The 14,291-nt window shown below is 36.7% G+C and overlaps 3 protein-coding genes across 3 annotated transcripts; all 3 read left to right on the top strand.

Annotated features, from left to right (window-relative positions):
- Position 1: 1 nt before the first annotated feature.
- Positions 2-5,832, top strand: LOC122577956 (sodium/potassium-transporting ATPase subunit alpha-like). Its single transcript, XM_043749707.1, has 10 exons — positions 2-127; positions 640-889; positions 1,350-1,662; positions 2,199-2,327; positions 2,439-2,845; positions 3,157-3,426; positions 3,496-3,810; positions 4,092-4,509; positions 4,851-5,139; positions 5,262-5,832. The coding sequence occupies exons 1-10, from the start codon at positions 3-5 to the stop codon at positions 5,830-5,832; spliced, it is 3,087 nt and encodes a 1,028-aa protein (XP_043605642.1). The 5' UTR covers position 2.
- Positions 5,833-6,233: 401 nt separating this feature from the next.
- LOC122577964 (protein obstructor-E) lies at positions 6,234-9,456 on the top strand. The gene is made up of 4 exons (XM_043749726.1): positions 6,234-6,380; positions 8,323-8,646; positions 8,718-9,114; positions 9,252-9,456. Exons 1-4 carry the CDS (start codon positions 6,344-6,346, stop codon positions 9,370-9,372), a joined length of 879 nt encoding a protein of 292 aa, XP_043605661.1. The 5' UTR covers positions 6,234-6,343; the 3' UTR covers positions 9,373-9,456.
- Positions 9,457-10,847: 1,391 nt separating this feature from the next.
- On the top strand, positions 10,848-13,837 carry LOC122577968 (protein obstructor-E-like). The gene is made up of 5 exons (XM_043749735.1): positions 10,848-11,021; positions 12,543-12,737; positions 13,001-13,185; positions 13,270-13,502; positions 13,614-13,837. Exons 1-5 carry the CDS (start codon positions 10,973-10,975, stop codon positions 13,648-13,650), a joined length of 699 nt encoding a protein of 232 aa, XP_043605670.1. The 5' UTR covers positions 10,848-10,972; the 3' UTR covers positions 13,651-13,837.
- The last annotated feature ends 454 nt before the right edge of the window (positions 13,838-14,291 follow it).

Here is a 14,291-nt window from a genome sequence, read left to right as displayed (position 1 = left end):
TTATGGCGATCCGAAAACTCGCTTTCTCTGCGTGGCGTCTTCCGAGTTTTCCGATTTGTACAGCTTCGGCCTTTGTACATCAGCGCCACCAACATCTTCTCTTCGTCGACACTGAAATATTCTGTAGGTAAAGTAGAACATGTTTCCTCATTTACTCGTTACACAGTCGGTATTTAGATTAAGTATGATAAATATTTTTTCAATGGGAGAAAGTAAATTATTTAAATACTTGTGATATTACAATGGAAATCATAAATTGTAAATAGACGATTCTACGATACATTATTAATTATTTCTCTATTTTACTTTCTATATTTAGTGAAATGCTTTCTAAACATTTTGTTCATCACATATATTAAAATTTCATTAAAATTTTTCATAAACTGAATAGTATTTTGTTCCAATCATTTATGAACAAGAAAATATCGAAACATTTATTCAGGGTAAAATCGATGCGCTATACGTTACTGCAAAAAAATCTGTGTTACGATATCTCGATATAATTTTCATATTAAATATGTACATATTTTGGTTATTTCACGTTTTTATAAGCAATATATTTTTCTTTTGATTTTTGCATCTAATAATGTTTGCAACGAATTGGTTTCGTAAATGGAAAATTCTACCATACACTGGAAGACGAAGACGACAACGTACTGTTACCAATCTTGAATCTCTACGTCGTGATATCGAAACAGACGTTCACCTTCGAGCAACGGAAGATTTATTGCAAAGTCTAGGGACAAATACGACGCATGGCCTATCCACAACCGTTGCATGCGATCTTTTAGACAAGACTGGTCCAAATGAACTCACGCCTCCAAGAAAGATTTCTAATGCATTAAAATTCTTACGTTTATGTTTCGGAGGATTTTCTTTATTGATATGGGTATAAGAATGAATTTTATTTTTAATATCGTACGATATACAGTGGTTCACGAAACTGTTCCAACGTTATATGCATATATACATATTATATGTGTTATGTGAAACACTTTGAAATTTCGTTGGCACTGTAATGAGAGACGACAATCGTCTCTCTGTAATAGTAAAATTTGAAATTCATCCGAACAGCTATATAGAAGGTATCAGATATTTATCGCAAACATAAACTTAGTGAAAAATTAGCGTATAACATGAACGGTAGTCCTAAACACATGATTAGTGCCACAAATGATTCTACTATATATTATGGCTTGTTAATGTAACGAACAATTGACTGTCCAATTACTTTGATGATCTTTGCGAAGCGTAGCTAAATATCCTGCAACTTTTAAATACATTTTCAGATCCTTTTCAAATTTTACGTACGAAGCTTCTACTTAAATAGAGAAATATAAATTGTTTAGATAGGTGCTGTATTATGTTTTTGCAATTATCTTCTGGAGTATGGCACTTACGGCGAAGCTTCTAAGGAACATTTGGGGCTTGGCATCGTGCTCGTTGGCTTAATCTTAGTTACGGCGATGTTCAGCCATTATCAGGAGTCGAAGAGTTCTCGAATTATAGAGTCGTTCCAGCAGATGCTGCCGCAAAAGACGAAGGTGCTGAGGGACGGCGAAAAAAAGGTATTGCCCGTAGCCGAATTAGTTGTCGGGGACATTGTCCTTTTGGAAACCGGTGACCGAGTACCCGCTGACATTAGGATCCTGGAATGTCAAGGTAAATTCGTATCGCTGCAGTTGCAACCGTAACTTTCTTATTTCCCAACAAAAAAGTCCTCGCCTTTCTCTTCGTCGACGCTCGAGATATCTTGTCGATTTTGTTATAAATACAATCTAAAGAAGCGTAAAATATTTGTCTACATACTAGATTATTTAAATTCGACGAATTATGTTTATTCTTCTCTTTTTTATTTTCACAATATCAAATTACTGTACTCGCACGAAGGTACTGCTAAATGATATGAAATTTAATATACTCGCATCTAATTAATTGATATGTCAATGCTCTGTGGTACAATAGTATTGCAATGCTTTTTGTAGCCACTGTTTACAGCGTTGGTGCTGTTTTATTCGTCCGATCATTTCGTTTATTCTCAAAGGTAACGCCATCAGCTTCAAATATATTAAATTCGTATATATATATATATATATATATATATATCGTTTCGCAGTTATTTCATGATATTTAATTCATTACAAGTCGGTTTCATTAACTGCCTGAGCATTTTGAAGAAATATATACGTTCCACTAAGGTCTTAAGATCGACAATGCTTCGATTACCGGAGAATCTATCCCGCTTTTAAGAACAGCCAATGTTCATCCAACGAATAATCTGATGGAGGCAAAGAATATGGTTTTCTTCTCAACTGATATAGTGGAAGGTAACGTATGACGAAACGAGTTGCCGCGTATTAATTTCTCAAGAATTTCCTATGGTTTCTCAAGGCTTCCCGTATCGTTTCGTAAAGTTAAGCTTCGTTAATGTACAACAGGCAGCGGAAAAGGAGTCGTGGTTGCTCGCGGTGACAATACCGTGATGGGTAGAGTTGCTAAACTAACTTCGAAATTGGCATCAAGACCCACGCCCCTTTCACGCGAACTTCATCGATTTATGAAAATAATATCGTGCTGGGCTATATTCCTCGGAATTCTGTTCTTTACCTTGTCCACGGCAATGGGCTATACTTGGATCAATTCGATAGCGTTTCTAATCGGTATAATAGTTGCGAACGTGCCGGAGGGATTGGCAGCCACTATGACCGTTAGCCTCACTTTAACAGCGAACAGAATGGCAAGCAAAAATTGCCTGGTGAAGCATCTCGAAGCTATCGAGACATTAGGATGCACCGCTGTTATTTGCAGTGACAAAACGGGAACGCTCACTCAAAATAAAATGACCGTAAGCGTGCTGTGTCATTGGTAGAATTCTCTTCGTTTAAGAATTCTATTTCTCTATTTCTACAAGCTGTGGAATGTGATTTATTACGGCGGACTGTATAATATGTAATAGGCGATAATTTGAAGAAAGTAGAAAGAAAGGAAATAATGACAAAATTATAAAAAGGATACTGTTCCTATTTAAATATTAGCGCCAGCTTTCTTTCTTTCTTTCTTTTTCTTTCTTTTCTTTTTTTTAGTTTTACAGCGTTCTCGCGTTGTAATATCGTGAAACTAATGATCACAAAAATAACTTCGTTATCTACCTTTCAGGTCCGACACATGTGGTACAACGGTGAATTGCAAGAGGTAATGGCTTCTGACACGTGGAGAAAATATATTAAAAACACAGGATTTCATAACTTAGCCAGGGTGGCTAGTCTTTGTAATCGGGCTGAATGGGAGCCTTTATCTAAAAATATGCCCGCACCGCCGTTGAGAGAAAGGAAAATTTTGGGGGATGCTTCTGACGCTGCCTTATTAAAATGTATGGAAGTTCTCGTGAAAGGAGGCGCAGAAGCATATAGAAGAACTTGCGTAAAGGTGTCAAAGTATGATCGTTTACGGAGTCGATCATCCAACGATCTAACGAACCTATCTTTGTTAATTTAGGTGTCCGAAATACCGTTTAATTCGACGGATAAATTTCAAGCCAACGTTTATATGTGTGGGAAGAAATACGTTGTTTTTTTAAAGGGTGCACCAGAAAGAGTTCTAGAGCGATGCTCGACCGTAGCGTTCGATAACGAAACAAGGAAACTGAATGATGAAATCAAAAAAGCTTATACGGAATCTTGTTATATTCTAGCAAATAATGGTGAACGTGTACTTGGTTTTGCTGATCTCGATCTGCCTGTATCTTCTTTCCCATCGAATTACGTCTTCAGAGAGGATCCTCCGAATTTTCCTCTTCAAAACTTGAGACTAGTAATCTTCTGTTTATACGAAATAAGACCTTATTATATTAACATCTATCACGCGCATACATACGCATATATAGTTTCTTAAAGTTTCAATTAATATCCGTTAAAAAGACAATTCGTTTCTTCAATAGGTCTTTCTAGCTATTGCTTCGTTATTATTATTTCCCTTTTTTTTTATATGGCGATTCATTTATTGAAATAACTCTTGCGTTATATTTTTATCTTTATTAAAATAAAATATACACGAATTTATGCAAGTAAGTCGATATTCTACGTTATTATTAGATCGGGTTAATATCAATGATGGATCCGCCGAGGCCAGCAGTGCCAGACGCAGTGTACAAATGTCGTTGCGCCGGAATCAAGGTGATCATGGTAACTGGCGATCACCCTGATACAGCGAGAGCAATCGCTAAGTATGTCGGCATCATCACCGATGATTTTTTGCACAACGATCACAATGAAAAGAAACATTCGATCGTGGTGACGGGAGTGGAGTTGCGAGACTTAGACTCGGAAGAACTCGACCGTATCATAAGACAATACCCTGAGATTGTTTTCGCTAGAACATCTCCCGTGCAAAAGCTTCAGATCGTAGAGAGCTGTCAACGACTTCATCTGATCACCGCTGTTACCGGTGATGGAGTCAATGACACACCGGCATTGAAAAAGGCCGATATCGGCATCGCTATGGGCATTGCTGGTACTTTACTGTTTCGTTTTTAATAATTATTAACCTTGCTACGGCCCTCGAGTTTCTACATTTCGGATTTCCGTTCTTATAAAACGGATTTGTAATGTTTTAAGTAAATGTTTATCATAAAATTGAAATCAAAGATAAGAATAAGACTTTTCTCATATCTTGTTCAAATATTTTTCAACTTTAGAAGAATATGTATAATTGGTTCGAAAATGGCCGAGGGAACATAGCGGGATTAAATCCAAGAGAAATCAACGAGACAGGAATATTTAATTATCTGATCCTATTAATCTTCGATGATGTTACTTAAGTGACATGTGTTTTAACGCGTGTTTCATCGATAGGGTCGGACGTGAGTAAAGAAGTTGCAGACTTGATTCTATTAAACGACGATTTTGCCTCTATAGTTGCCGGGATCGAAGAAGGACGAAGAGTATTCGACAACTTGAAATCGAGTATCGCGTATACTCTAGCTAGTAACATTCCAGAGATAACACCCTTTTTGGCATTCATTGTACTTGGCATTCCTTTGCCTGTAGGCGTGATTTGTATATTGTGCATAGATCTTGGCACGGACATGTGGCCAGCCGTTTCATTGGCTTACGAGAAATCTGAATCCAACATTATCCTTAGGTACCGATAATTTTGCTCAAAACATCAATCTATCTCTATATCTATCTATAATAATTATATTAGCAATCTTAAGTTATAATTTCTTTTTTCAAGCTATAAATTAAATTAATTCGAAATTGTAGGAAACCCAGAATTCCACTGAAAGATCATCTCGTCAGTCATCGGTTACTTTTCCTGTCTTACGGACAGATCGGCATAATCGAAGCTTGTGCTGGTTTCGTCACATATTTCGTAGTTATGGCGGAACATGGTTTTCTACCTTATAGATTACTGGATTTACGATCGTCGTGGGACAGTATCGTCGTAAACGACTTGCAAGATTGTTACGGTCAAGAATGGACGTACGAGCAGCGCAAGATACTCGAATATACTTGCCATACCGCTTTCTTTGTCAGTATAGTGATTGTTCAAATTGCTGACGTGATGATCTGCAAAACTCGTCGTGTCTCTCTCTTTCATCAAGGCATGGACAATTGGGTACTTAATTTTGGGATTGTTTTCGAGATAACGGTAGCCTGCGTCGTTTGTTATGTCCCTTATATGAAAGAAATTCTCAGAACTTATCCATTGATCTTTGAGTGGTGGCTACCAGGTGTACCGTATGCGGTGATTATTCTGGTTTACGACGAACTTAGAAAGCTTTGGATCAGAAGAAATCCTGCAGGATGGTGGGATCGCGAAACCTGTTATTAAATCTACGCAAATGGATACAACATAATTCAATCTACCATAAATTCTAATCGTATGACAGAACACTTTAAAGAAGCATTTAATGATAAACATAAACGATATAAGATAAAAAAAAGGCAATTAATAGAAGAGAATATCCCGGATACAGAAGACCATTAAAGTTCTTGATTCTGTGTTAATGAAATTCCAATCATATTAAACATTTTATATCTAAAAATGCTTGAAACATTGGTTATTTTGTTTAATGTACGGCTAAGTCAATGTAGCTTTAACGGAGTGTTGGATCGACACGAGTATGCAGAAGAGCTATGGTTCTCCTTTGGTTCTACGCGGTCATCGAATGTTGTAACCTCGTGAATGGAAAAGTGGGGGATGCATATAAGGCCCTGGGACCCTCTCGATGCGACCCAGTAGTCTCTAGTCATCAATTCCTTCACGTTCGAAGAACCGTGACTTGATTCTGACGTAACGAAAAGATTATATTTTTTTTCGAATATTCACGTCCTCCGTCAGGATGAAGACGGAGGTGTTGTGTCTCCTAATTTGTCTCGGTGAGTAATTTTATAAAAGCAACGTTTCAATCCTTATTAAGTGTGTAACTGCGTTTCCACTCGTTTAAACTTTCTAGTTTTGTAAACGTAACTACGTGAATATTTCGTATTCCATAGCAGAAATCAATAGTTAATAGACAAATTGTTTCAAACTTGCTAAATACTTGAATTTTAAAGAATTTCACTGTAAGATAGAAAGACACCGTGAGAACAATTGTTAAAATAACAGCCAGTTTGACTAGTGACCTTTATCCGAGGTATTGTTTTACTTCTTACAAAGTAGGGACGTGGATTTAATTATTGCTTCGGCTCTTACTATAGTTTCTACTAGTTGCTAGAATAAGTTTGCCATAGTATCAATTCTATTCTGTAGAGATTCTTAATAATTTACATCTGATCGCGTATAGAGATAGACGCGCAATATGGAAATTGTAGCCTTAATTTACATGCATATTGGTTGAATAATCTGATTCATTCATAATTTGATTTATACGTCCTACATATGTAGATACACGACTCTTATCTATCCACGAAACAACTTACAACATCGTTTGTTGTTAAGAAATCAGTTCGCTTCAGCTTCTTATAGAAAGTTCCATTTCTCTAGACCACGTGCTGGTTCGCAATTTGACGAACAAATCGAACGAAAATCTTATTTAATCCTTTCGCTACCGCCGTTTAAGGAAAAAGTCGTTGGTCACAGGCAGAGTTTCAAATTTTCGACATGTTACACAATATGACATATATTCGTATGCATATATAATAATAGAAAATGATAAGTAGGCAATTCGGGCGGATTTTAGAATGCGTCGCATATGTGCAACGCCGAAGCTGTGGAAAGCAACTAGTGCGTCACACGTACGTCGGTGATTATGAAAGTGGCCTGTGTCGTATATTTTTCGTTTCGAGATATTTAAAGTGTTGCGTTTGACGCATGAATTGAATTGATTCGATATCGCAACAACCAGCTCAATCCAAAGGTTCGATTTCTACTACTTTGTAAAGAGAATTTCATATTATTGTAACGTAGATAGACACAACGGAAGGTAAGAAACAGATTCGTCCTTTTTAGATTCTCGACTTGGGTTACTTTGATAATTACGGTGGCGCGTGATGTCGAAATTTAATTAGTGGTTAGTCGATATTTAATAGAGTTGTCTTCTCAGTAATAAAAGTATCCACCAGCTAGAATTTTCAATTTTTCTCTATAAAGTGACTTTTCTAATGTCGTTAATCTCCTTAAAGTAAACTAACTCATGGTGAAATTATTTAAACATCTCTTTGAATTACCTACTCTACATAAATACAATCCAATCAATGCGATTAATTGGCAGATACATTTTCTCGACACGGTCTGCTATAGTTCTACGATAAATTTAAGCTCGCACGGCTAAAATTATCATCTTCAAAACGTATCGAAGCCTATATAGAGTGTTGGAAAGTTAACAGGTCTGAGCGATTAAACGACATTTAAGTTGTGGCCGAGCAGACACACACGAGGACCAGCTACTTTCTCGCTTTCTTCCGTTCGCGAGGTCGACCGGCGTTTACGTACAAACCGGCGTTTATTCAGGGACGCAAGACGTCGCGTCTTGCCTTGAAAACACTCCGACCAGTCGACCCTCTCTCGCCATTCACCGTTTTTATTTTCTTTCTTATTTTATTCAAATTCATTCGTTATTCCTGGCTATCGACGTGAATGCATCCGCATTGTATAGGTTCACCTTTTCGCATAGAAAGAGTTGAAATGAAATTTATTTCTAAACCAAGGTCAAATATGCATTTTCTTCAGAGCAAAGACGTAGAAAAAAAAAATGTAATTTTTTACAAATCAAAGCAAGGAAATATCAAAGAATAACGTTGAATAAATTGCAGCCAAGGGTTTTGCTAACGCGTTAGAAAAAAACATTCGTAAATATCGTAACAATCGGACATTTTTTAGGTGTTGTCACCGCTTTAACGAGGAAGCAAGAGGCACTCGAGCAGAATCGTAGGAAAGTGGCTTTGCCAGCGTTGCAGAAGAAACAGCAACCTACGGAAGACGAGGAAGAGTACGAGGAGGACGAAGAAGAACTTTCGGATCAATGTCCCGAACCTAACGGTTATTTTCCTGATGCGGAACAATGCGACAAATATTACGACTGCCGGGATGGCAAAGTCATCGAGAAACTATGTCCCGATGGTCTTGTGTTCAACGACTTTAGCCCTCAACACGAAAAATGCGACCTGCCATTCGGAATCGATTGCACCAAGAGGCCAAAATTACGTGAGTATCGAATTGTATTACAACGTGCTCTAAATTATTTCCCTGCTAACCGTAAATAAATTCAATTACAGAGAAACCACAACCCTCTCCACATTGCCCAAGAATGCACGGCTATTTCGCTCACGAAGATCCTAGAATATGCAATACGTTCTACTACTGTGTGGAAGGAAAGTATAATATGATCACGTGTCCAGAGGGTCTGGTCTTCTCCGAGAAAACGGGTATTTGCAATTGGCCCGACGAGGCGCAGAAAAAAGGCTGCGGTTCCAGGGAATTATTTAATTTCACGTGCCCAAAAGTAGACGAGTCTGTTGCCGCTACGCACCCTCGATATCCTGACACGGAGGATTGTCAATATTTTTACGTGTGCGTGAATGGAGAGATACCTAGGAGGAGCGGTTGTAAATTGGGTCAAGCTTTCGACGAACGCACTGGAAAATGTGATTGGGCGAGGAAAATACCCGAATGGTAAGTTCGAGTAAGATAGACCACGTTCAATGTGGATTATTTGCCAAGGATAAATAATAATTGTCAAAAATTCGGTATTCGTTTCGTGTTTTACTTTCTGACGAAGATAATAATCAGATGTTTCTGCGGAATTTTAGCAAAGACTGGTACAAAGGTCAATTGACCGACGAGGAATTGGACGCTTTGGAAAATCCACCACCGAAACCAAAACCTTCTGGTGGACATAGCAGGAGAAAAGGCGCCAAACCACCGACGTAGATTTAAGATTAAGTTCATCTGTAGATTTTAATGTTCACTGACTTATTAAATATATCATGGAAAATAAAACACTTTTAATACGTCTCTCTTTTTCATAACATTGGAACGAAATTATTTTCTAATTACCATACATACAATTGCGTAATTCTGTTACTGTTAATATATAGTTGTACGTATATAACGAAATTGTCACACGAACTCGAGAGTGAAAGTTTTTACTTTTATTTATATTCGTCGAAACTTCTCGATAGCATCATAGAAATTAAAACGCGAAACTTCAGAGAACGGATATTTTCAAATGCAAATATTCTTTCTATACGGTTTCTGGTGCTTTGTTTAAGATTTTGTATAAAATCATCGTATATAATTATATCAGAGTACGTTTATTAGATTCTTTATTATCGGGTACATATCGAAAATTTTACAATACTTTTTACAAACAAATTAGTCTTTCAAGCTATTAGTATTTATCGGTGTGAGTATTGTCACTTTTTCTTTAGTGAATTCAAATCGCGTGTAAATTTCCGTGAGCAGTGAAAGTGATCGTCTGAAAGTTCTTCGCATTTCACGGCAAACGTTTCCGAAATCTGCTCGATCGATCAGTGCGTCAACGTGTGATGCTTTCGTGATAAATTAAATTTAGTGTCGCTTTCGCAATAATCGATTCGAAGAAATTTTATGTAACACTTTGGAACAATGTTAGTCGCATGTCAAACTATCTTATTCCATCTATAATATTATCGTTACTTTCAAATTATACCAATAAACAAAAATTATTTTATTCTACGATATTTTATAAAATTAGTTTTGGTAAATTTCATACTAGGATCGACGAGACGTAGAAGACGATCAGAATTATCAATTGGGTAAAACACGCAGTACATCAATGAAAGAAATGGAGCGAAAGAGGCAAGAAACATAAGAGGAGAGAGTGAAAGATGTAGCGTAACCGATCTCCTGAAGAGGAAATTAACATCGTAAATCGAATGATATAATAAGATCAAACATTGTCTAACAAGATTCAATGTTCGCTTACCATCCACCTAAATTTATAACATAATACATATATGTATAGATTTATTTTAAATTACTTGAACCAGATATAGTAAAGGCGAATCAAAGTTAACGAAAAGCAAACTAGCGATAGCATTATAGTTACATGGATTTCGAAACATTCCAGGAACGCGATGATCATTTGTAAAGATCGCTGTAATGTTAATTTTTCCGCAAACGCTGGCGAAGGACGTCGAAGTGAGAGTACGGCACAGAAGAGAGGAAGAAGATGAACAGCGGTGACGGTATCTGGAAGAGGGAAAGAAGGGTAAAAGCGCGTGGTCCCTCCGATCAATCTTGATTCTAGACGGTTATCCATCTATGAAAACGAAACGAAAGTGGGGACGAAGTATTGCACGTAGTGGGGACTAACAGGGTATACACCGTGGTGAGTTGCCGAAGAGCTGCAGTGTTTCGCGACGGAGACACCATTTCGAAGGAAGACCAAAAAATACAGATTACCATACTTTAGTGACCAGTGTTTGGAATAATCTTTGCTAGATCGCGCGATTGGCTTCCATCAAAGTCGAGAAAATAACGGATAAATATGATCAAAGAGTCTTTTGTAACGATATTGGCTGTGATTGCCGTAACACGTAAGTATCGTATTTTAATAATTTTATATGCAAAATTTGAAACGGCGTACATACTTAAAACAATGAAATTGTACGGAAATATTTCTCTCCGCTGTTAAAGTATATATTAAAGAATATTATACTTGACGATTAATTACACAAATATTTAAATTAAGTATTGAGATCCTGTATTTCGAATAATAATGGTAGGTACTTTTATTAATTGTAATAATAAAATACTTTCGTTCGAGCGTGTCGTTTTTATACCAAATACAATATCATACGGTTTATTTATACAAATGGAAGAAATTAATATTTTTTAATCGTATATTTCTAAATTATAAATTAACATCGCAAAAAGTAATTCAAGCAAACATGAAATTTCTCGAATTTACTTTGCACGTTTTCAACCAGAAGCAAAAAGAGTACATGCTAATTACCGAGAAGGAAAAGAATGGTTTCACTGAAACAGATCTCAGACTTTCTCTTAATTTCTCGGCACGGTTTGCCGCAGCTTCTAAAATACTACTGAATTTCCGGTATCGTAATCATCGCGTAAAACCGGTAAAATTTCATAACTATTTAAACGTCTGAAACTCGTCGCCCATCCTGAGGAGAAAAATTATCCGTGTCTCTAGTACGTTCCAAAGGTATTCATTTCGCCTGGAGAGCGCGTAAAAGACAGTCGAACTAAACTTTCTAAAGCGTAAATGTCAGATCTGTTGCTCGCTGAGTTGCATAAGTATCTGCAGTGGTTATCGTCTCTATACATATGTAAAACCGATAAATTACGTAAAGAAATAAAATAATGCCGATCGAATTTAAGATTCATGGGACAGAAAGAGAAGTTAGGCTGGTTCGACTAACTCGCGTATGCTACAGCACTTCTCGCCAAGCTACTTTATATGCCTCTTGAAGCGTGGCATTGATTTCCGGTATATCTTACAAAGTAAATGCCGCAAGTAACGTGGAGAAATTTAAGAAATTTGTTCCAGTTTCTTTCTCTCTTTGTATTCCAGATTTTTACAAAGTGAAAACGAGTCCCCCGAGAATGCTACTCCATCGACATTTTCACCTACGTGAATTCCCAGCCCTGCCGTCTGATAAAATATTCCATTTAGATTATTCTTTGATTTATCGCTCCACTATGTGATTTTTAATAGCCGCGAATGTTAATCGATCATCTAACAAAAATAATCTAAAATTAAACTTTATTTTCACTTGAGAATTTTCATCGATATTTTCACCTACGTGAATTCCCAGTCGTATCGCGTGATAAAATATTCCATTTAGATTATTGTTCGATTGAATAATGTGGTATTAAACTTTATTTTCACTGTAGTAAAAATTCCACTGTCAAGAAAAGCTGAAAAATATTCCAACCTCGGCGTTGAAAATTTGCGAATATATGCACAAACGGCTAACAAATGGTTGTTTCTCGAATAAACGTTACACGCGAAAAGAACTGGAGAAAATTTCATTACCGCATATATACATATATATAAAGAGAGTAAACTTTCATTTATGTGAAACTTGTTACAGACGGTGCATTCAACTGCCCGAGCAAAGACGGCCAGTATGAGGATTCAAAGCAGTGCGACAAATACTACGAATGTATCGATGGCGTCGCCACGGAGAAGGTTTGTCCAGATGGATTGGTTTTCGATCCTCTCAATCGTAAAGTGAACAAATGCGATCACGTATTCAACGTTGATTGTGGAGATCGTCTGGAACTACGTAAGATCATCATAAATTGTATTCGTTGGACGATATTAAATAAGATCTAGTCCTTGAGAATTTGATTATTTTCCATATTTTTGTAATAAATGCTTGTATCAAGTGTTGGAAACACACTTGTCGGAATAAAATTGAACTGTCCAAGTACGACATGTTACGCGTGTCATTGGCTTTTGCGGTTGATGTCCTTGACATACAGGATACTATGACGACAAGTAATGAAAGTGCTTTTAATTCTCGTTATATTTTTTCTATATCTACAGAACCACCTCAACCGACCAAGAAGTGTCCACGAAGGAATGGTTTCTTTGCTCATCCAGACCCATCTGTTTGTAACATCTTCTACAATTGCATCGATGGCGAAGCGATCGAAATTACCTGTACCACTGGATTGCATTTCGACGAATATAGCGGCACGTGTGTATGGCCTGACAGCGCTGGACGAGAGGTAAACGTTGTGCTATATTTTACGTGTATAATATATTTCTTCTTTTAGTCTTGATGTTGATAATGTTAAATTTCACCTCTACAGGGATGTGGAGTAGTAGACAAGAAGTTGAAAGACGGTTTCGAATGTCCGAAAGAAAGTCAGGTCGATACCAGAGGAATGGTTGTCGATCATCCTAAGTTTGCTCATCCAGATGACTGTCAGAAGTTTTATGTCTGTCTGAACGGGGTAACACCACGTGAACAAGGTTGTAGCGACGGAACTGTTTATAACGAGGAACAGCAAAGATGCGACGCACCTGAAAATGTTCCCGGCTGGTACGTATGATTTAATAATAATACTTTTTAAAAAGATATGTGTAAATACAGCAGTAAAATATTTAAACCATCAGAAAGCAAGATTAATTAAACAATTATACCATTTTACAGCGAGGATTGGTACAAGGATGATGACAAGAAACCATAAAATATTTTCTAAACTCATATGTCCCGCATCGGGATCTCGATATCATCTTTAAATCACGTCATCCTCGTTTAGTGTGTAATAATGTGTGTGTTTAGACATTTGAATGTTCATAAATAATAAATTCTATTTTATCTTATTCATCTTATTTTTTTTTTTGGTATTTTCTTTTATCGCTTATCCCAACTCATTTATGATATCAACGAATCGATATAACGAGTTTCTTAATAGCGAATCTGTGTCGTTATTAAAATTTGCTATGAAAAATATTAGAAGGGATCGTGCCTGTGCAGATTCTATTTCTTGAAATATGTACGAAGTGTCTTTGAGTTTTCTTTCGTAACCAACGAAGCGTGTCGACGGTAACTTTCTCCTGGACATTTTATTGCTTTTTGTTCTTGAATTCATCGACGGGCGACTTTCGTGTTAATGTACTTTTTACTAGGCATATATGATAACTAGACTGTGGACTTTTATGTATTTATGTGAAATTTAAAGATGCAAAAGCGGACAAAATGCATATAATATGCAAAAATACGCAAAGTATTCAAAGTAAGGTACTTGTTATAAGCAATTCGTATAATTCTTAATAAGTAAAGTGAATCTCTATTTACGTTATAATTTTTTAATCGTGTCCATAAAAA

Source organism: Bombus pyrosoma, linkage group LG3 (assembly GCF_014825855.1).
Source record: "Bombus pyrosoma isolate SC7728 linkage group LG3, ASM1482585v1, whole genome shotgun sequence".
Taxonomy (NCBI): domain Eukaryota; kingdom Metazoa; phylum Arthropoda; class Insecta; order Hymenoptera; family Apidae; genus Bombus; species Bombus pyrosoma.
The sequence above is the reverse complement of the archived record's forward strand: the minus strand, read 5'-3'. Positions and strand labels throughout refer to the sequence as shown.

What these genes read in the sequence shown, in the direction of transcription:
- LOC122577956 (XM_043749707.1), top strand. Translation starts at nt 3, where the DNA reads ATGGCGATCCGAAAACTCGCTTTCTCTGCGTGGCGTCTTCCGAGTTTT. An exon ending in TAGGATCCTGGAATGTCAAG is followed by an intron (nt 1,663 to 2,198) that starts GTAAATTCGTAT and finishes CGTTCCACTAAG; the next exon opens with GTCTTAAGATCGACAATGCT. An exon ending in CTCAACTGATATAGTGGAAG is followed by an intron (nt 2,328 to 2,438) that starts GTAACGTATGAC and finishes AATGTACAACAG; the next exon opens with GCAGCGGAAAAGGAGTCGTG.
- LOC122577964 (XM_043749726.1), top strand. Translation starts at nt 6,344, where the DNA reads ATGAAGACGGAGGTGTTGTGTCTCCTAATTTGTCTCG. An exon ending in GTGTCTCCTAATTTGTCTCG is followed by an intron (nt 6,381 to 8,322) that starts GTGAGTAATTTT and finishes GACATTTTTTAG; the next exon opens with GTGTTGTCACCGCTTTAACG. An exon ending in CACCAAGAGGCCAAAATTAC is followed by an intron (nt 8,647 to 8,717) that starts GTGAGTATCGAA and finishes ATTCAATTACAG; the next exon opens with AGAAACCACAACCCTCTCCA.
- LOC122577968 (XM_043749735.1), top strand. Translation starts at nt 10,973, where the DNA reads ATGATCAAAGAGTCTTTTGTAACGATATTGGCTGTGATTGCCGTAACA. An exon ending in TGGAGATCGTCTGGAACTAC is followed by an intron (nt 12,738 to 13,000) that starts GTAAGATCATCA and finishes CTATATCTACAG; the next exon opens with AACCACCTCAACCGACCAAG. An exon ending in CCTGAAAATGTTCCCGGCTG is followed by an intron (nt 13,503 to 13,613) that starts GTACGTATGATT and finishes ACCATTTTACAG; the next exon opens with CGAGGATTGGTACAAGGATG.